This window comes from Carassius gibelio, chromosome A9 (assembly GCF_023724105.1).
Source record: "Carassius gibelio isolate Cgi1373 ecotype wild population from Czech Republic chromosome A9, carGib1.2-hapl.c, whole genome shotgun sequence".
Classification (NCBI taxonomy): domain Eukaryota; kingdom Metazoa; phylum Chordata; class Actinopteri; order Cypriniformes; family Cyprinidae; genus Carassius; species Carassius gibelio.
Genome location: NC_068379.1, coordinates 1,361,293 through 1,384,972, shown reverse-complemented (window position 1 = coordinate 1,384,972; position 23,680 = coordinate 1,361,293). Strand labels below are relative to the sequence as shown.

At 34.0% G+C, this 23,680-nt stretch overlaps 1 protein-coding gene across 3 annotated transcripts in view; it reads left to right on the top strand.

Annotated features, from left to right (window-relative positions):
* Positions 1 to 23,680, top strand: part of LOC128019406 (keratin-associated protein 5-4) — a 78,152-nt gene that overhangs the window by 20,544 nt on the left and 33,928 nt on the right. For 2 of the 3 annotated variants that reach the window (XM_052605367.1, XM_052605368.1), the window contains exons 3-5: positions 17,131 to 17,188; positions 17,290 to 17,362; positions 17,577 to 17,645. In XM_052605367.1, coding sequence (XP_052461327.1) covers positions 17,131 to 17,188; positions 17,290 to 17,362; positions 17,577 to 17,645 — 200 coding nt within the window. The remainder of the gene's footprint in view (positions 1 to 17,130; positions 17,189 to 17,289; positions 17,363 to 17,576; positions 17,646 to 23,680) is intronic. The other variant, XM_052605369.1, reaches the window with a different exon arrangement.

Genomic DNA, 23,680 nt, shown 5'->3' with positions numbered 1-23,680 from the left:
GATGATAACTTTACAACAAATCCTTTAAATTAAACAAATATATCAGAACAAAACAAGAATTAAAAATATATAATACATAAATAAATATAAGTATATATATATATATATATATATATATATATATATATATATATATATATATATATATATATATATATATATATGTATGTATGTATGTATGTATGTATGTATGTATGTATATATATATGTATGTATGTATGTATGTATATATATATATATATATATATATATATATATATATATATAATTGCAGTATATAATTATATAGGCTTAGATATAAACAAACAAAAAAACTCTATTCTCAAAGTTGGGTTGGGAGCTGGGTTTAGGCGAGCTATGATGACTTTCACCTTGATATTTTATATAACCGACTGGCTGAGGCCAGCCTAAAAAGATGCTCAGGATAGTTGACGGGCCACTGCTGCGCATCGTCATGATCTTATCTTTTTCAGGTGTTTTTAAGCATTACCACTTCCAAACACAAGACGCAGAAAAGCTGAACGGAGTAGCTGGTTACTGGTGTTCGGTGCGGAGAGAGAGAGAGAGAGAGAGAGAGAGACGCGTGTCAGAGAGAGCTCTCTTCTGCGAAGAGAAAGGCATCTCAAAACACTTGAACATCGAATTATCTTTTTTTTTGCTCTAGTGCCGACAAATACATACAAAATATGTCAACATATCCACTTTGGAAATTATGCTCGAAAAAACTGTCAGTTATTTCTTAAGTGAAAGTAAACAGTTAAGGGAAAAAATGGGATGTGTATTATATTATTGGATATTGGATGCGTTCATCATCTCTTAAAGTGACCGCACCTAATTTTGCTACAGGCTGCTGTAATGTTAATCCTAGAAAATGAAAGAAAATCACTCACTGCTCTTGACTGCATTACTTTGTAGTTTTAACAGTCAAACCAAAAATTATTCAGATACCAGATATAATTTTTGATATATATAGCCAAACTGAAATAATGTGAGAAATGTTGAAGGTGTCTGAATAAATGTAGGCTTAATTGTACATTTCATTTTTACATTGAAGACTATCCAGTGCTATTTTATTTTTAATTATTTGGTTTCTGTACCTTGACACCTACAAACTTGAAAAAAACTTCAACATTGGTGTGAAACAGGTGTGATGTTGTTTGCACCTTGTGCAATGTGGAATGTGGAACACACATACACATAGGCCTTATATTTATTTACTGTTTAATAACAATAGCATGCATATGATCTTTTGTGTAAAAGTCTTCTTAAAATTTTTGATGAGTAGACTGCAGCCTAAGACTATCTTACGTTTTGAAATTAACTCACTGTAAAAAGAAAATGTTTTTTAAAGATGTTACAATGTTATATCATAATGTTATTGTTCTTTTACCTCTTCCCTTTATCTAATTTTACAATTATATTCATTTCGCAATCCGTCCCTTTTTCGCCACCTGGCGGTAGTTTCACAAATAATTTTAACACGTGACTGACTTGCAGTTAACGCCGTGGCACCGGTAATACCCATTTTGGTTGTCCACCTACTGTACATACGTAACCGAGATGTTACATAAGTAACCTGAGAACTTTTATGGGATAACAAGATTAGATCTTTAATATGAATGAATATGAATGTGAATGAATACATTTTATATAAGTTGCATAGTTTTTGTTAAATGTTAAAGATGTTTATATTTTTGTTATTAAGAGGTTTGCACAAGATTTAACTGCTAAAATTAAATGTCTTGCTTTGGTCTACACTGGAAGTGTACCATTAACTCTGCTAAACTATAGTTACTAAAACTAAAACTGAAACTAAAATATATAAAAACTAAATAAAAATGTTCACAAAATAATAACTAAAACTAACAAAACCATTAATGAAACTAACTTTATAACAAATATAACAATGCAATATTATAACAAATAATATTAAAATAAAAACAAATGTAAAAAAAAAAAAAAAAAAACTATAATATTCCTGGTTGAAAGACTTCTTTTCTGGTGGGTTCTGCACCGTCAACTCTGTTCAGCATGTAGAATTTGCATGGTGAGAGAGAATTCTGATTGGCTATTAATTTAAGTTAATGAGTCAGTACACAAGAATAATAGCAAAGCAGTGAACAAAGAAGTCAAGATGGTACAGACAGATTAAAACTGTTTTAATTTTACAACATCTTACCTGTGTTCCTGAGTGAACATTATATTTATTTATTTATATATTGACATGAGGGGAGTGGAATAAAGAAATTGATCAGTATGATTGGCAAAATAGCAAGCACTGTAAACAGGCACTGCTTTGATTATGGTATGTGCAGTGCCATTTCCGTTTTTGAATGAATAATATAGACCAAAATAGAATGGAGTTTAAGAGGTTAAGGATGTCTATGAATTACATGTAATTAACATGCCAAATCAAGGAAGTCAAACAATGCACAGGAAACTAAAGTTATTTACGGTAAGGACATAGAGGCGAGGGAGTGTGCACACTCCTATTGTATTATATGTATTGCTGTTCACCACATACTAAATTGTACACACACACACACACACACACACACACACACACAAACATTTTAAATATCAAGCATAGATGACTATATTTAAGTGAAGGTGAAACTATAGCAGTCTATGTGTGAAATGTGCAAGGCTATACGCGTCTCTCATTTTGCACAATTACAAATTGAGCCTGTTTTGTTTACTTGATGTTAAATGTATTACACGGGTCTCTTTTGAATAAGTCGAAGAACATTTCAGATGATAAAAAAGTGCAACTTATATTTCAGAAAATGTTCATCACTGTTACAAGATTTATTTAGACCTATAATAAGTGTTTCACTGAATCATTACAAGAAAATGATTGTGATTACAGTACTGAGCCATGGAGCAGCTCTAATGCTATTAAATTTAAGATGAAATACAATAAAGCAATAAAATGAACAGTGAATGTAATACAAGCTTGTGAAAATTACTGTAGGAAATGTGATTCTTTTTGTATGGGGGATTGGGGGGCACGGGGACTGGGTTCTCTCCAAATATTTGTAAAAAATTGTGACTTATACGTCAAACTAAGATTGGCTATGGGGCAAAAAGTAATACCGTCCAATTAGAACTTTTAAACATCCATCACTTAAAAATAACACAATGGCATTATAACCACAAACAACCTGGATTCTGTGTGACCTGTGCTGGCTAAACAAGCCGCAATGAGCAAAAACTCAAAAATGAGTTATTTTCATTTCCACCTCCTCCATTATATCTGACCATGTATGATTTTTTTTAATCAGAAATTAAAAATTTATAATCTACACCCATTTGAAGTCGATAGTCAACAAAGTAAATAATAATAAATAAAAAATCTAGTTAAAGTTTTCCGAAATTTGACTCCTAAAGCAACCCCATGTAACTTTTGCTCACGGTTCTTCCATGTTGTTGATAAGCGTAATTGTCATAAATACTGTCAATAAGCTTGCCTGTGGGCAATGCAATACACAGTTTGTGTGTAGTATGTTATTTTTATCCATTTGAACAAAATTTAAACACAATGAACAAAACTAACTCACATTTAGTTCATGCAGAAATTATTAATCCTAATACATTTACATAAAAAGCAAACATTTTTAAAGTAAACTATACAAATATAATAATTTAATCATTAGCATTTTTGCTTTAAAGAGCTAAGAGCTGAAAGAGTATAAAAAGTGCATAAAGACACATTTGTTCATAGACATAATGAGTATAAAAAGCTAATGTTCTACTACAAAAACTTAGATGAGTACTACAACGAGTCAATGAATAATTAAAAGTTTATTAAAGTAATTAAAATGGGAGTAATGTGATAAAGTTTTCGAATGCCAGTCAATAACCTTGCTGCAATCATTCTGAACAAATTGTAGATGCTCAATAGATGAACTATTAATTCCATAATAGTAAATTGTGAATTGCAATAGTCAAGATGTGTGGTGATGATTGCATGAATCAAAGCATCAAAGTTCTTCAAGGAGAGAAAGGTTTTAACTTTTGCAAGGTGGCATAAATGTAAAGAGCATGATTTGACCACAGAATTAATCTGTTTATCGAACCGAACTTCTGAGTCAAATAAAACATCAAGTTTTTTTTAAACATGTAGCAAAACCTAGATCCAGATCACCACAGTCATAAAAATCACTTGGTCCGAACAATAAAACTTTTTTTTTTCTTCTAATTTAAGGCCTCAGCATAGTTTATAATTTAGAATACAGTGTTATTCTAACTGTATAAGTAATTTCTCATTTAATTTTGTGAAAGCCATGATTTCAGATCCCGTAAGCATGCTAGCAAGAACTTCAATAGAACATGAATCTTTATTTTTAAGTGGGAGGTAAAATTTGGTGTCATCAGCATATAAATGAAATTATACTCCATATTTGGAAAACATGGATACCAATGGCAGCATGTATTAACCCTCTTCCGTTGTTCAAATTCACTACCCTTTTGTTATATTCATAGATGAAAACATCCACTAAATTAAACTGCTGTAAAAATGTATCACATACATTTTTTTTCCGCATAAATCTATTAAATCAACCTCAGTCCCGATCAAAACTACCAAATGTTTTTTTTTTTTTTAATCCAAGATTTTAACTCTTTAATTGCCAAGTTCATAAATTATGTCACTACATCTTTTCTCTCTCATTTGTTGTTGGTGGCTGTTTTTGCACCATTGACTTCCATTATAATGAAATTTTTTGATTGCAAAGCCATGACACCATATAATGCATTCTTGATTGTTGGTGGTTTTCCCTGTTGGGAAGAGGTAACATTTGTTATTTTTACAGTTGATCACTAGGTGGGACCATTAATCCTTTAGATAGGCCTGTGCAAAAAAAGCTTAGTTTCTGGCTTGTATATGGAGCTATATGGAGTATAATAGCAAATTATGGTGTGTGTGTGTATGTGTGTGTGTTTGAGAAAGAGAGAGAGAGAGTGTGTGTGAGAGAGACCTTTGCGCACTTACCTTGATGTATTTGAGAAAATCAAAATGTACACCTCAGCTCTCAGAACTACATGGAGTAAACGAAAGTGTATTTATGCACCTGCTGCCTTTTGATGGTGGTGATAAGTATAGAATAAACAAAAAAAGGAAATGGATTTAAACACTTGCATGCCATTGTGCTGGTCATTTAATGGTGAGAAGAGCAGCAAGCAACACGAGAAAGGGCTTGACTTGTACTGAAGTTTTAGAAATGATTATGCAGCTTAACCCCTACAGAGAGCTGCAGCTTATTTTAAGTTGGTATTGCCTTTTTGGTTCATAATAAATTATGTTCATAAATCTGATGCAAAGTAGTTTTTTTTTTTACAGAGAAATCAAACAGTGTATCATTGAAGGATTTTAAGGTTTTAAACTGGCCATCAAGAAAAGACAAGCATTTCACATGTAGGTCGTCCATACTTCTCACCATCAAAAGGCAGCAGGTGCATAAATACGGTACTTTGTTTTTGTTTACTCCATGTAGTTCTGAGAGCTGAGGTGCATATTTAGATTTTTTCAGATACATCAAGGTAAGTGCACAAAGGTCTCTCTTTCCCTCTCTCACACACACACACTTCTGGACCCTTGCGATGGCATAACACGTCGTCCCTGAAGTCACGCCTCTGGCATGCTGAAGGAAGTGAGTTGTCTCCACATTGGTGGAAAACCACACTTAACCGTTTCTCCCAATCCAACCTGATACAGGATCCTCTGAATCCTCCTTGCCTTCAGTGGAAGCTGGAGAGGATGATGAGGGTGCCACAACAAAATCAGGATCTGACTCTCCTGAGTCTGTGGTGTCAGAGGGAGAAGACAATACATCCTGCAGCTCGCTGGAGGGGTCAAGCTGCACAATCATTTCTAAAACTTCAGTACTAGTCAAGCCCTTTCTCGTGTTGCTTGATGCTCTTCTCAACATCAAGACCTCAGGCAAAGGTCTCTCTCACCCTCTCTCTTTCTTTCTATCTCTCTCTCTCCCTCTATCTCACACACACACACACACACACACACACTATAATTTGCCATTATACTCCATATAACTCCATATACAAGCCAGAAACTAAGCTTTTGCACAGGCCTATCTAAAGGATAAATGGTCCCACCTATTGATCAACTGTAAAAAAAAAAAAAAAAAAATTTACCTCTTCCGAACAGGGAAAACCACCAACAATCAATAATCTCACACACACACAAACACTATAATTTGCTGTTATACTCTATATAACTCAATATACTAGCCAGAGATTAGTTTTTTTTTTTTTTGCACAGGCCTATCTAAAGGGTTAATGGTCCCACCTAGAGATCAACTGTAAAAATAACACTTTTTACTTCTTCCGATTATATGGTGTCATGGCTTTGCAATCAAAAAATGTCATTATAAATGGAAGTCAATGGAGCGAAAACAGCCATGGACAATAACGATGCATCAAAGCCAATGTTGAAACTGATCTTTGACATGCCCAAGACTGTTATAAAAGGTTAAAAAATATCTAGTCCACAATCACTTTTTATATTGAATATCAAGTCAAGTCACCTTTATTTATATAGCGCTTTAAACAAAATACATTGCGTCAAAGCAACTGAACAACATTCATTAGGAAAACAGTGTGTCAATAATGTAAAATGATAGTTAAAGGCAGTTCATCATTGAATTCAGTTATGTCATCTCTGTTCAGTTTAAATAGTGTCTGTGCATTTATTTGCAATCAAGTCAATGATATCGCTGTAGATGAAGTGACCCCAACTAAGCAAGCCAGAGGCGACAGCGGCAAGGAACCGAAACTCCATCGTTGACAGAATGGAGAAGAAACCTTGGGAGAAACCAGGCTCAGTGTTATGGGCCACTGCAGTGACCCTCTGATCTGGACACAGACTGGATCTGGTGGCTATGGTGACCTCAGAATAAGAGAGAAACAGACTAATATTAGCATAGATGCCATTCTTCTAATGATGTAGCAAGTACATAGGGTGTTATGGAAAGTGTTTCCGGTTCCGGTTTAAAAAATCATACCATATTTATTGCATCAAAGTTTGTTAATACTTTACTATATTTATGGGGTGGAAAGTTTTAAGCATGATTTGTGAAAGTTTAACTACTATACTGAATGACTTAGCATAGACTTCTTAATGGCCAGTGTTTGTGTATTTCATTTCATCCTGTACCCTAAGTTACTTGTTAATTAAAACCTCTTAGCCTCTTCCTCAAAGCCACTCAACTTGCACTTGTCAGTGTTTATGAATAGATTAAATGAAACGGGACAAATTTAATCTTGACAATCTATGTATCATTATAAAGATCTAAGCCTCAAGCATCGACGACAGATCGCTGTTTTTCAATGGAAAGCTTATAAAGACTGTATTTGCTACATTTGTGTAAGCAGTACACATAAAAAACATGAACATTAGAAACGCTGTACATACCAGATCCGTCGTAATAAGTCATAAACACATCCACAGCTGTAAATTCGGGTTTAGGTAGAAAGGTAAGGGTCCACTGAATGACATCTCATGAAGCACGTTTAGTCCAACGAGGCGATAACGTTGTAATATGGATCATAATTCCTTTGTTTACGTTTCATTTCTTCAGCGACAGAACTGTTTGTGTCCGTTATGGAATAACCCACGGTCGGAAACTGCGTCTTGATAGTAAAAACACGGCATCGTACACGACAGCGTACAGTGTCACAAACAGAATGAAGCGATCCACCGGAAAAAAGAATGAATGAAAGATAGGCGAAAGATAGTTTATTAGAATTTGGCGCTCCCTCCTGGGAGCATGTGAAGCGCTCTGACGCACCTGTCAGCTGATGGAGGCGGAACTTACAGCGATCGTTTTTTTTTTTTTAAACAGTTTTTATATATGTGAGAGTGTGTTTTATGTTGAATGTGAATGTATCTGCATGATTACCATATGTCTGAGTACAATTCAGCCCAAATCAGCTCGCTATCACTGTATGATCACGGCTATCAAAGTGTACACGTCTATATGAATAGAGAGAGTGGATTATTTACTTTGGCACATTTGTGTTATTACCATCTGTATAAGTGGCCATCAGCACATCAGCACTTATTTGCATCGTAATTCATTGTAAAAGATGCATTTCTAGCAATCTCAGGATTTTCTGTAATTGGCAAACAAAGTTAGATTTTTTTTTTATTTTTTCTTATTATTCTTATTTTTCTTACTCAAATTATTCTTATTGTATTTTTCTAGTGCTCAAATAAATCATTTATATGATGTCTAAGTTTCTGTCTAGTGTTTTATAATTGAAAAAATCTATGCAGTGGTATGTTTACTGACTAAATAGTTTGTAGAAGCCTTCAATACTATTGGGAAATATATTTTCTTATATTGGGGGGTGGGGGGTGTAGACATAGTCTCATAAAAATATTAGCAGGAGTCTCATTTATCATGATATTTTATTCAGATTTGAAATAGAAATTCATGAGACATGTGGCTTTCAACCCATTACTTTTCTAGATTGCTCCAGGACTCATTTAATGTATTTTTATATCAAATAAAAAAAATATTTTAAATGTGGTAAAAAAAAAATCAAGGCACTTCAGTGTCTATAACTTTTAATATGTATGAGCATTATCACATCTGTTTGATAAAAGTCAAGCCCAAAGTGTCTTCTTTCCAAAGACACCAAAATTATGTTTGTAAGACACTGAAGTAGGAAACTGTTACAATTATAAGTTTGGTAGAGCACTTTCATCTGTGAGGCCCATAATGGGGGGTGCTGGCTTACAGGTTAAAGAGTTAAAACCTTGGCTTTAAAAAAAAAAAAAAAAAAAAAACCTTTTAGTAGTTTTGATCAGGACTGAGGTTGATTAATAGATTTATGCAAAATAATTGAAAAAAATATTTATCTGATACATTTTTACAGCAGTTTAATTTAGTGGATGTTTTCATCCATGAACATAAGGAAAGGGTAGTGAATTTTTCCACAGTGTATTGTTGAGTTTTTGAAAATTTTCAAAGCCTTTTCCCCAAAAATATGTGTCAAAATAAGATTTATCACCAAAAATCATTCCATTTGCTGAAACACAGAAGTAGTTGTGGCCAAAACAGGACTCAACTTTACCCCCTAGTGGTCGAAATCGTAATCCAACAACGCATAAGGGTTAAAGAGAAAAGAGTTGGAGCAATGACTGATCCATGCGGAACACCACAGGAAAGATGTGCTGCCGAAGAAGTATGTTTTCCAATACATACAGAGAACTTCCTGTTGGTTAAATATGACTGAAACCATTTTAATACGGTATTCTTAATGCCTACATAATTTTCCAATCAAGAAATTAAAACTATGTTATCTACCATATCAAATGCTGAAGAACTTAGATCAAAAAAGGACAAAAGCAACAGCATTACCATTATCAGTAGCCAATATAATATAATTTGTAACTTTCAATAAAGCAAATTCAGCACTTAAGTTTCTATAATCTGACTAAAATGTTTTTTACAATGAATTTGAAGTCAGAAAAGACTGTAATTGTCACACTGCTACTGTGAGGGACGAGGAGACGTGGAGTAAACAGATTTAAGAGAGACACACAGCAAAATATGACGGTTAAAGGTAAACAATTTAAATATGTTTTCGGCTTTATTTCCCATGGCATAGATTAATGGGTAACACTTTATAATAACTGCACACTATTAATCATTAATTAAGCATTAGTAAACAGATAATTCATAATTTATAAAGTATTAATAGACAGTAATAAGCAGTTTATAAATACAGATATAAATGTTTTATTCTTGATTTAAAAACATATCTATAATGTGTTTAATAATTGTATTTTCATACTTTATTCATGATCAATTCATCATTTCTCAATGAAGTATAGCATTATTTACAAACCAGTTATTTAGGAGTTGCCAGTGATTCATAAGATCACAAGAAATGTAAATTCAGGTAGTTATAAAGCATTTAGTAGTGGTCAGTTAACTATTTATGTGAGCTCATCTAAAGTGAGGACTAGTTATGCCTTGTAAAGCATTTATAAAGGATATTTAAAGGCTCAGTTATCTTCTAAACAAAAAACGGAAACAAGCACAACACAGTGATACAGAACATATAAATATTAACAGCCTTTAAATCTCATTTGTAAAAGCTTTACAAGGCATAAATAGTCCTCACTTTAGATGAGCTCACAAAAATAGTTAACTAACAACTACATATGTTTTATAACTACCTGAATTAACCCTGAATTACAGTAGAAATACATGTTAATAAACCATTTATTAACACTATAAGTAACTATTACTATATGTCTGAATAAAAAGATGGATGTATGAATGCACATTTAAATATTTTATTAATTATTCACTTACAATTTCTAAGTGATCTTATGAACCACTGACAACTCCTTAATAACTGGTGTATAAATAATGCTATACTTAATTTAGAAATGATAAATTGATCATTAATAAAGAATGAAAAAACAATTATTAAACACATTATATATATGCTTTTAAATCAGGTATAAAGCGTTTATATCTGTATTTATAAACTGCTTATAAATGTTTATTAATGCTTTATAAATGATGAATTAACTGTTTCGTAATGCTTAACTAATGATTAATAGCATGCAGTTATTATAAAGTGTTACCGATTAATGAACTGACCAGGACTTCCCCATCTTCTTTATCCAATTTGGTAGTACTCTGAAAGCACCTTTTCCTCTCCATCTGTGTTGTGGGAAGTTGTGGCCTAGTGGTTACATAGTTTGACTCCTAACACTAGGGTTGTGGGTTCAAGTCTTGGGCCGTCAATACTACGACTGAAGTGCCCTTGAGCAAAGAACCGAACTCCCAGCTGCTCCAGGTGTGTGTTCACTGTGTGTGTGTTCACTGCTGTGTGTGTGTTCACTTTGGATGGGTTAAAAGCAGAGCATGAATTCTGGGTATGGGTCCTTGGCTGAATATCACATCACATACAATCCATCAACTTTTACCCCTTAAAACTAGGCGATAAATTATTTTAAAATAATATTATATATATATAAAATATTTTATCGATTAACTCAAATGCTTAGTTTACATTGATTTGTTTGAATAAAAATGCCATAGAATCATGCTGCCGAGCAGAGTATGTGAGCAGAGCGGAGTGTGGAGTGATTTTGACTGGTAACGGCCCGTAATATAACTGCATATTTAGCAAGATTTCATGTTAAACATATTTAGCTATTAGTGTTGTCAAAAGACCCGTTACTTCGGTACCAAGTCAGTACTAAAAAAATGTAAATATCATGGTACCAGGTTTCTTTAAGTACCGGTGGTACAGAGTACCCGGTCAACCTGTTCGTGACATCACTATTAGCTATAGCTTGATACAGATGGATCTCTCAGATCCGAAGATTATAATGACGGCAATAGTAGAGCGGGATGTTACAGGCTAGTTCTCAAGGAGTTTGTCTGTTTCTTTTACTGATTATTTTCGGGTTAAAGTATGATTTAAACAGATACAGCACACTCATTCGCAATCGATTTTGCAATAATGCATTCAAACAACTGTAATCTTACAGTGCTACTACATCTGTATCTGATTTTGAAATCTGTAAGAAATGCATTGATCTGTAGATAAAATAAAAAAAATTGTTATTTTCATCACAAATAAAATTTGTAATTATAACCTTTTAATGCTGACAATGTTATTAGTTTGGCATGTGGTAGGAATAAAAAGTTTGCACACAATAGCCTAAGCTACTTTGAAACTCTCCTGTTATTTTATATACGGAGCGGAGTGATTATTAAATGCTCGGAGCACGAAGGGAAACTGTTGCTGCCCCACTCTGCTCACATAGACCTACTCTGCTGCCGACTAAATCAAGACGACTAGCGACTAGCTAGCTGCTGTAACAGAAATACTTCAAACTATTTGTAGACAGATTTTAAGCATATCTTTGAAAAAAAAAATATGTATGATGCACTTCAATAACACAATGTTGAAATTATTGTGGAAAATACAGTTGAATAGTATATTATGTATTTCAAATTAAAATGTATTCAAATTGTTTTACAAAACAGCCTAGTATTTATTTACAAGTACAAACAAGTAAAACCAAACAACATATTGATTTCATAAACTTATTACAAATCCATAGTTGACTAAATTATATTTAGAAAACATTATAACATGTTAAAATTTAAGTCTTCCTTTTGAAAAGCAGGCTAAAGCACGTTTCTCAAATAAAGAGACTGTTTCTCATCATATAAAAGTCACATATTAAATGGTACAATGTTCATTTCATTAATATTTAAAACAAATTGCAGTAGGTCTCAGCTGAAAAATAAATGTGCTAAGTGTACTAAAATTTTGCATACTTTTGTGTACTTGTGGCCACACTAATCATCATTATACTTCAAGTGTGTTCATGATTAGTTAACTTGAAGCATGTTATTTTGGAACAACTAATTTTGTACTAAATATATTTTAATTGTAATTAAATTGTAGAAAAGCTCAACTTGAAGTGTATTTAGTGTACTTTTATGTGCTAAAGTGGAACAACTTAAAGTATATTTTGTATACTTTAAGCATATGGCTGTAAAATATATGCTTAATAAGTATCATTATAGTATACTTATTTAAAATTAATTGTTAGTGTTTAGGAGCTAGTACTTTACAGACATCAACGCCAAACCGACCTCTATATCAATCCTATACGATGAATACTGCCAGTGACTTTTTGATCTGTACACTCTCCAATTGGTCTTGTTTGCAGTAGCCCTGCTTTTTCTCCATTGAACAATACCAATTAAATGTTCTTTTTTAAACACTTTTTGCTTATAATTCTGGCAGTATTAACTTGTCTGTTGCAATATGGGTGATGCTATCTGTTAAATCATAATGTAACACTGCACCAAATTTAAACCACTTGCTTTCCAGCAACACATTTTTTGTGCACCTGTACTTTTGAAGTGTGCATTTAATGTTTTGTTTAATGTCATTTTGTGTGTAAGATGTATCATATTTCTTTGCAAAACTGATTAATCATTACAGTACAGCTGCAATAATTGCTATCTGTGTACTTACACACATCAAAAAAATTCATAAATGGGGTTAAGTGCATTTTCATAGTAATACTATTGAACACGTTCTAAAAGAATGTCCTGAAGTACTAGCGTGAATAACTTCACTCCATAATTAGATTAAAATCTAACTTAAAATACACTCAAACTTAATATTACAGTTTTTATTTTAAAATGTGTCATTTTAAAATGTGCTTTTATTCTATGTTACAATGACAATTTTGAGCATACAATTTAAAATATATCAAAAATTAATTTTATTTTTTTCCAAAAAAGTACAATTTAGAAAGTACACATAACTTTCACTTAAAGTATATTTTAGGATAATATATTTCTATGAAGTGTAAAATAATTTAATTATTTTAAAGTGTGTTAAAAGTGTTAGTGTGAAAGCGTAATGCCAGTATACTTTTTATATATTTACAAAAAGTACAATATGTGTAAGTACATTTTCAACATACTATCGGAAATATAAATATACTTGAAATACAATGAAGTAATTTTTTTAATTTTCTAAATAAGATTTATAAATAATATGCATATATTTTATACCCATTACAAAAAGTAAACATAAATTATACTTTAAGAGTAAAAGGCGTATGATTTCTGTAAATACACTGTAATGTCACAAAACTGCAGGCTTGTGTTTAGCATATTTCTTAAAAGTATAAATAAGCATATATTTATTACCAATGTATGTATAGTATACTTTGTTAAAAAATATATTAAAAATGCCATTCAATATATTTTTTATTGCACTTCAAGTAAGCATATTAGGAGTACAGTTATATTACAACTATTACAACAATTATTACATCAATCTGAAGTGCAAGTATATTTTCAACACATTTAAAAAGTAAAAAAAATAAAAAAGTACTTCTTTTGCAATGTTGAGAGTTTAATGACATTATTGAGATTCATACTTGGACTCTTGATATCTGTGTGTGACAAAAGAAAAGCATTTGCCAAGGGTTTTTATTTTATTTCATTTTTTTATCAGAACTACGTAGTGAATTTTATTTTTTATTATATTTTTTTAAGGTTTTAGGTTTTAGGTTTTTTTTTAGTTTTTAGGTTTTAGGATTTTTTCATATCAAATTTTGTATAAAGATAATTCTCAAGATATAACAAAACTATTTTGATATAACATTTTTTCATTTCTGGAATTTGTGTGTAAATTGTCTATAGATCGGGTCAAAGCAACTGAACAACATTAATACTGTCTGCTATAATTTGCGTAATAATGTCTACTTGGTGTAATGTAATGAAAATGATAAGTATTATCATGGGAGTAATACTTGGCATGATTTTCATAATGATATCTAATATTTCATAGGAATATTGCTATATATATATTTTTCCTTGGAAATAAGCTTTAAGTCCTGGTTCAAGTTCAAGTTCAAATTCTTTATTTGTCCCCAATGGGGCAATTCATTGTGCAACAGATAGTATAACAAATCACACAATCACACACACAATACCAATACAAAAATTTCCTACCATGCAGGCATGGTTAAAATAATAAAAACAATAAACAATCAATAAATAGTAAATCACTAAGTTATCTGTGATTCTTTATAGAATTCAGAAGCAGAATGGCTGCAGGCACAAAAGAGTGTTTATATCTGTTGGTTCTGAATTTTGGGAGTTTAAAGCGTAATCCCGATGGCAACATCTGAAATTCAGCGAGAATTATCTAACAGGATAGATTCAACCCTTCTTAACATCTGCTTCTGATATAGTTCCTCCAGACCTTTCTGCGTAGAACCTGTGATGCTGCTGCTCACCTTAATTAACCTCGGAAGGGAGTTTTTCTGTTTTACAGTGATGGACCCATACCAGCAGATTAAGGAGAAGGTAACAACTGACTCAACAAAAGATCTATAAAAAAGGGTCAACAGGGTCTTATCCACATGAAACTTTTCCAGCTTCCTCAGGCAAAACAGGCTCTACTGGCCTTTCTTGCAAAGCAAACTGGTATTTGAGTCAAAGTGCAAACAAACTGATGTAAGGGCCCAGTCAGAGAGATGGTCATTTACTCTCACTCGCTGGGATCTATTTGTGTGGAAATCTAATATCCAGAACACAAGGTTGGAGCTTCTCAACCAGCGGGTGGCGCTGGATGGTGTTAGAGGCTGATGAGAAGTCCACAAACAGTAGTCTGGCATGATTTCTATTGCCCTCAAGATGATTAAGAATGAGTTTGAGTAATGTTGTAATGGTGTCCTCTACATTGGACATGTTTATTATTTGTTTATTTGTTTATTTATTTGGACATGTATGAACATCACATCGTATTTAATTTTAGTTTTTACATTTAATGTTCAAAACTCATGAAAACACTTATCTCCATCTAGTAAGTCAAACAAAACAACTAATTGTCTATATCTTAACCCCTAGTATTATAACAAACTCATACTTCTGTGGGTAATAGTTCACTATAAATCTGAAAGTTTTTGTCCTTTAGGGGAGGGATCTACCGACCATCTTCTCACACTCATTAAATTGGTTGAGGTTGAACAATAGAACAGACAACTTATTTCCTTAGCAAAGATATATTGAGTAAATAAAAAAAAAACAACAACAGAAATTAAAGTTTCAATAATAAACCCTAAATAATATACCATAAACCAATTGTACGAAATGACACAAGAAAATCAATAACAAATATGTCTGTATAAAAAAAATGAACAGTTATTATACGAGCACGAAATGTTAATGTAATGTAGATTTTTTATGCTTCTATCACCGCCCAGGGGCTAACAAAAGAAACCTTGGAGGAAAGGCATATGTAAATAGCTCTTATCCTTGTGATTCATATCCAGTCTCGTTGGCCAAAAAATAGGGAAATGCAATACAAGGCAATGAGTCCTTTATATTTTCCTCCATGTACCAAGCAGTAGGAAATGCACCCTGGATACAGCTAAAGGAGGATCGGTCAAAGGAGTCTTTTTTAATTGAGCCCAAAATAACTTGTTTCCCAATCAGGACATCAAAGTGAAGGTACAGCTACAACAACGAAAGCCATGCTTTCCCTTTACCAAACAGCTCTCTCTCCTTCTACCATCTAACTGTATTTAAGCTTAGTATAAGAGAACCATAGTGCCTCCAAATGATGGGTAGTAGAATAACAACATTTAACTGTTACAGTATCACCAAATAAGAACTTCATTAGATGTATGATAGAAATTAAGTCATTCTGCTTAGTAATAATCAGAAACAACTCAATATAAACATTTTTTTTTTCCAATTGCCAATGACCCTGCATCAGTGTGGAGAGGACTGAAAGATATCACCAATTACAAGACAACATCCCACAGCACCGTGGAGAATCAACAATTGGCCAACGATTTGAATGAGTTTTATTGCAACTTTGTGTCACATCCCACATCCATCCTCTCCAATTATCCTCTTCAGTTTTCTTATTGCAAACAGGTCTGTGGATGATGCAGTCAACACCGGATTGCATTATATCTGACAACATCTGGACAAATCAGGGACTTGTGTGAGAACACTGTTCAACATTATCATCCCAATCCCAGACAACAAAGAGGTTACAGTGCTGGAACAGCCCCTTAATACTCCCCCCATAATACCGTTGGGACCTGTAGACTTCCTGGGGTTCACACCACAACGCACAAAGCAGTCTTTGCAGCCCTTAAATGTTCTGTAGGTACTGGTTGACCTGATATGCTGCGGCCCCATCGCTGACACATATAGTTAGAAAATACAATTATAAAACTATTTTCTCAGTTTGATGAAGTCAAAATGTCAAGTCAAAATGTCCATGTCAAAAATATTGTGGTTAACGTTACCTTTTCTTCTGTTTTTCTGTCATAGTTTACTTAAACTAGTGCCAATGTTTTTCATTAATTTAAATAAAGCTGAAATAAAGTTACAACAATTAATTATAATGTTGCTAAGTTAAATGGCTAAAATTAGTAATAAAAATGATAAAAGTATATAACAAATTTACTAAAACTTTATGTAAATTGCATCACTTTTGCTACATTGGGATTGTGGTTCACATGTAGCCAGTGACAGGAATGATGTAGATTAACTCTTTCCAACTCTTCCTTATAAGATGGATGGGTCGCTTCAGGACACAGAGCAGCTGAAAAGTCAAGTTCTGACTGATTTAGGTGAGTTTGCCATTTTTAAAACTTTGAACAGAAACCATCTACCGACCAATATCAGTGTGATGGAACTTCAGTTAAAGAGGTTTTTGATTGGGTTCATGTAGAGATTCAGCAGGAGGACATTCAAGGCCCGGTCTCTGAACTTCAGGCGCATGTGCTTCCAGACTTTCAAGACAGGTGTGTCTTCAGCTTTCATTTTTATGTTGTTTTCTAATTGCTGATTCTCTCATTTCATTTGATCTGTCATAATTTACAGTTTATTTCAGGTCTTAAATGTTCAGCTAAAACAATATATATATATATATATATATATATATATATATATATATATATATATATATATATATATTATAATATTATAAAAAAATATATATTTTTTTTTTTTTATCAGTGTTATTGAAGACCCCATGAAAAAGAGGGGGGTAGTGGACAAACAGGTGGTGGCGCTCAGGAAAACCTCGTGAGTTACTCTCTCTATGAAAAAGATCTCATAGACCTGAAGGGCTCAATTATTTTACTTTATTAACAACTATCAGCCCAAAAAAAAAAGTATACTGAAAATGTAACTTAAATGACAACAAGAAAATTAATAAAATATATAGGCTAAAACCAACAGTTTTGATGTATTGTGCCCAAGATTTAATGACATTGTTTTAAGGTATATGAATACATTTTTACATTAAGTTGCAGCCTATCTCTCTGGTTTTATGACAGCTGTACCTTTTATTAGTTAATTCAGTAATACTGAAGTTAGAAACATGTATACTAGGGATGGCAAACATCAGTCCTGGACAGCCACAGCTCCTCATAGTTTTGCTTCAACCCTGATCAAACACACCTGAACAAGCTAATCGAGGTCTGAGGGGTTTACTAGGAAGATACAGGCAGGTGAGTTTTATTTAGGGTTGGAGCTGAACTCTGCAGGGCTGTGGCTCTCCAGGACCAGAGTGCACCACCACTTATGTATACCAATGTCAGTGTAACTTTATAGACTGTTTGATGTATTTTGACCACCCAACGTCAAGCCAACTTTATGCCAGAAGTTTAGACAAAGCTGTGCCCTTTGTTTTTTAAGTGGCAACATCAATACTTTTAGTTACACTTATATAACACAACAACAACAATAAATACATGTAACTTGTGATCCATATACAACAGAGCCAGCATTGTGCTCTCTTTTGTTCTGGAAGCTGTCCTCCATAATTTTTTTATTTTAACCACTCTAAGGTCCACATGAAGCCATAGCTTTCCCTATCCAATCTTTTTTCCCCCTCGTCTCAAGAAATATCTGTGTCCACAAGAAACTGCAAAACCGACAAAAAACAATGTAGTATACGTACATGCCAGACCAGTGTGTAGTGCTGTAATTCTTGCACAAAGATACACTAAAACCAGAGAAGACTTGGACTATGCTCATAACCTTGCATGTGGTATACAAACGAACATAGAACAATACATTTATGAAATGTGTTAATGTTATTTAATAAAAAGAAAAGTTTAGTGTTTGTTCATGGTTTTGTTGCTGTTACGTGATGTAGCGGTGTCTGACTAGGGGCGAGACGTGGGCTGATGATGTCATCATTTCAGAAAATATACGGATTTTCTGTTCACATGAAAATGCAAGGGTGAAAATTTATGCTACAAGATCTACAATACTTAAGCAGTTTGTTTAATCTCAAGTCTCAATGAAATACTCACATTTTCTATTTCAGTGATGTTCAAAAATGCTGCCTATCTAGGCAGCTTACTAGGTTTAGAAACAGCCGACTCTTTCTGAAGCAGCTCATTCTCTCAACTCTGTAAAACCAACTGGATGATACACTGCACTCGACTTTTTTAATGCACAGAATTTTTTTTTTCGATATTCTAAACCATTTTTGTAAGCATTAATAATGTTGCATTAAATTCCATAGGAAAGGATTCACCAGTATAAGTGTATTTATTTATTTTTGTGGTTGAGGGAACATGGGGGGAAAAGTCCCCTGTTCAACACTGTATCACTGAAAGAAATCTTGGCTCGAAAACTTTTACGGCGCCGACAAATGAACGCTCAGCGTTTTTAATTAATTGTTTTTACGCATCTCATCACGCCAGAGCTGTCAAACATGTGTAGCGATACAATGTTGTTTCTACAAACAAAAATGAACAGCTTAACAACTTACTAGCCACAGAGCTAACTTCTGAAAAAGTACTTTAAGACTGGAAATAACATTCATCCCCCGGTCAGCAGTTATTAGACATGCGACCGATAATACTGTTTGTTAGTTTGCTGCTTATGCCTTTAAAAACAATAAAATAAACACTAACTGTCCACATAATCTAAAATATTGCTTGGAGGAGAATGAGTTTACAGGGGTTTGGCTTGTGGCGGGTGTTAATTTCCATCCCTTTTTGTTGATCATTCAGTGTTTGGGGGATGTTAAAAAAAGGGAAAAACTAACAATAACACTGATTTTTTTTTTTTTTTTTTTTATCCTTTATTTAACTAAGTTAAACTCATTGAGATTAAAAAACTCTTTTACAACAGAGACCTGGCCAAGATGCAGCATAAAAAATCATAAGTAACAGTTTCCTGATAAGATGATGATAATAATAATAATCATACTAATGAATCCGAATTCTACTAATAAGAACAGTAATGGATTCATGAATATTAATCATATTGTCTGTGTTCGGTCAAAGTGATTTGCTCAGTAGGTGAGCACCAGCCAATGAGAGACGGTTTGTGCATAAGTTCCACCCACTACATTATTTTTACAGGAAAAACAAGAAAAATACAACAAAGAATATTGGCAGTTTCTAAGTTCAATTCCAAGAACACAAAGAACGGACTTGTGTTCTCGTGGAGACCAGTCTTGCCAAGCTTCCTTGGAAGAACGAACTCAGAAGGACGTAAGAACACAGAACACACCCTTAATGAGTATTGAGATGTGCTGCGTTCTTGCTAAACTGACCGCATAGTCACAGCATAAGCAGCGGCCAGCCAATGAACCATAGATATAACATGACATTACAAACAAAACATTTTATACTATTATACAGTATTGTTCAAAATAATAGCAGTACAATGTGACTAACCAGAATAATCAAGGTTTTTCGTATATTTTTTTATTGTTACGTGGCAAACAAGTTACCAGTAGGTTCAGTAGATTCTCAGAAAACAAATGAGACCCAGCATTCATGATATGCACGCTCTTAAGGCTGTGCAATTGGGCAATTAGTTGAATTAGTTGAAAGGGGTGTGTTCAAAAAAATAGCAGTCTGGCATTCAATCACTGAGGTCATCAATTTTGTGAAGAAACAGGTGTGAATCAGGTGGCCCCTATTTAAGGATGAAGCCAACACTTGTTGAACATGCATTTGAAAGCTGAGGAAAATGGGTCGTTCAAGACATTGTTCAGAAGAACAGCGTACTTTGATTAAAAAGTTGATTAGAGAGGGGAAAACCTATAAAGAGGTGCAAAAAATGATAGGCTGTTCAGCTAAAATGATCTCCAATGCCTTAAAATGGAGAGCAAAACCAGAGAGACGTGGAAGAAAACGGAAGACAACCATCAAAATGGATAGAAGAATAACCAGAATGGCAAAGGCTCAGCCAATGATCACCTCCAGGATGATCAAAGACAGTCTGGAGTTACCTGTAAGTACTGTGACAGTTAGAAGACGTCTGTGTGAAGCTAATCTATTTTCAAGAATCCCCCGCAAAGTCCCTCTGTTAAAAAAAAGGCATGTGCAGAAGAGGTTACAATTTGCCAAAGAACACATCAACTGGCCTAAAGAGAAATGGAGGAACATTTTGTGGACTGATGAGAGTAAAATTGTTCTTTTTGGGTCCAAGGGCCACAGGCAGTTTGTGAGACGACCCCCAAACTCTGAATTCAAGCCACAGTACACAGTGAAGACAGTGAAGCATGGAGGTGCAAGCATCATGATATGGGCATGTTTCTCCTACTATGGTGTTGGGCCTATTTATCGCATACCAGGGATCATGGATCAGTTTGCATATGTTAAAATACTTGAAGAGGTCATGTTGCCCTATGCTGAAGAGGACATGCCCTTGAAATGGTTGTTTCAACAAGACAATGACCCAAAACACACTAGTAAACGGGCAAAGTCTTGGTTCCAAACCAACAAAATTAATGTTATGGAGTGGCCAGCCCAATCTCCAGACCTTAATCCAATTGAGAACTTGTGGGGTGATATCAAAAATGCTGTTTCTGAAGCAAAACCAAGAAATGTGAATGAATTGTGGAATGTTGTTAAAGAATCATGGAGTGGAATAACAGCTGAGAGGTGCCACAAGTTGGTTGACTCCATGCCACACAGATGTCAAGCAGTTTTAAAAAACTGTGGTCATACAACTAAATATTAGTTTAGTGATTCACAGGATTGCTAAATCCCAGAAAAAAAAAATGTTTGTACAAAATAGTTTTGAGTTTGTACAGTCAAAGGTAGACACTGCTATTTTTTTGAACACACCCCTTTCAACTAATTGCCCAATTGCACAGCCTTAAGAGCGTGCATATCATGAATGCTGGGTCTTGTTTGTTTTCTGACAATCTACTGAACCTACTGGTAACTTGTTTGCCACGTAGCAATAAAAAATATACTAAAAACCTTGATTATTCTGGTTAGTCACATTGTACTGCTATTATTTTGAACAATACTGTAGATATTATTTACATATAATTGTATAACGTTTTATTTTACAGAGTTATTTGTTTAACTATGATTAAGTTAAGGATCAATATAATATGACAGTAAAAAATACTGCAGACTTTCTCTGGGTCCCATATCTTTATTAAAATTAAACAAAAACTAAACAAATGTTTACTTTCAAGAGCAGTCAGGTATTTGCGACAGTGAGTAAAGCTTGCAGGTTTCTGTACACCGGCCGCCCGCTGCATCTTCTGGGATTCTCTCAAGTCTGCATCCTCGATATATAGAACACATCCGGGGCACTTTTGCGTTCTTGAGAATTGGAATTGAACTTCAACGGTTAATGATGACTTAAATCGAGAACACAAGGATGTAAGAGCGCTGAAGAATGCATATTGAGAAACAGCCATCGTTTAGCACGTACATGTAGCACGTCAATTCTGCATGTAGGCCTATGTAAGACTCGCGCATGTGAGAGAAAGTGACGCGAGTCATGCACCTTCACATCAGAGCTCACTGTACGTCAAATACAGGTGCACTGCGTGTCAATTGAGAACTGCTTTGTTCTTTATCAACCAAAGCTGGTTGCGGGGGTGCTGCACTCACCATCTTTATATTCACGTTTGCTGTTTAACCACCGCGAATGGGACGACACAGGCACTGCGGTCACGTGTGGTGTTTGTCAGCACGCCTTTGAAAAGAAGTGAACGTGACAGCTTGGCTAGTATCTGTGTATTGATACTTAGAGAAATTATAATTGGTACCGTTCAGATATTTTAGTATCGATACTTATCGAAATATCAATATTTTTGACAACACTACTAGGTATTATCAAATGGCATGAGTTTTGAGAACACAAGCAGGACTGTAATGTGATATGAGCTCACTCAAGTATTGAGAAGCTAAACCATTCAGGGCTTTATTAGTAATTAGCAAGATCTTAAAATGCATCCATTGTTCAATAGGGAGCCAGTGCAGTGTTGACAGAACCGGGCTGATATGTTCATACTAGTTCATACTATAGTTCTAGTAGCGATTCTTAAAACACTGATTGCCTTGTTCATGTGTGTTTAATTAGCGTTGGAGCTAAACTCTCGAAGTTGCCTATCCCTGATGTACAGTATCTGAAAAAATCCAAATATGCACCTCATGCTCTCAGAACTACATGTAGTAAACAATAAAAAAAGAATTGTGTTTATGCACCTGCTGCCTTTTGATGGTGAAAAGTACAGATGGCCTATATGTGAAATGCTCGTCTTTTCTTGATGGTAAAGCCAGTTTAAAACCTTAACATCCTGTAAAAAAAAATCTACTTTGCATTAAATTTATGAACAATGTTGTGGTGTATTTAATACTGTTAAATATGTGCATTACTGGTGGTCCCTGAGGGCTTGCCATAATTTTAGTGGGTGTGCCTTTCTGCGCATGTCTTGAAAATAGGGAGTCTGTATACCCTCATGTTTGAGTTGTGTGTTATGCTGAGAGACCTCTTATGAAGTTAAGAAACGAGTGCCTTGTCTCGTTATTAAAGTACATCACATAATTGGCGAAGAGATAAAAAGGATTAGTTTGTGAAAATGGCGCACTTTTCCCAAAGACCGGATGAGTTTAAGCCGGAGCATGAAATGTGGTCTGCCTACGTTGAACGCATGGAGTTGCTGTTCGAGGCTCATGATGTCGACGACAGGAAGAAAGTTCCCGTGTTGTTGAGTTCAGTCTGCGCAGCAACATATGGTCTTCTACGCAACCTGGTCCAGCCTGACAAGCCGAAGGACAAAACTTTTAATCAGATTGTGACCATTCTAAAAGATTACTATGAACCTAAACCATTGGTTA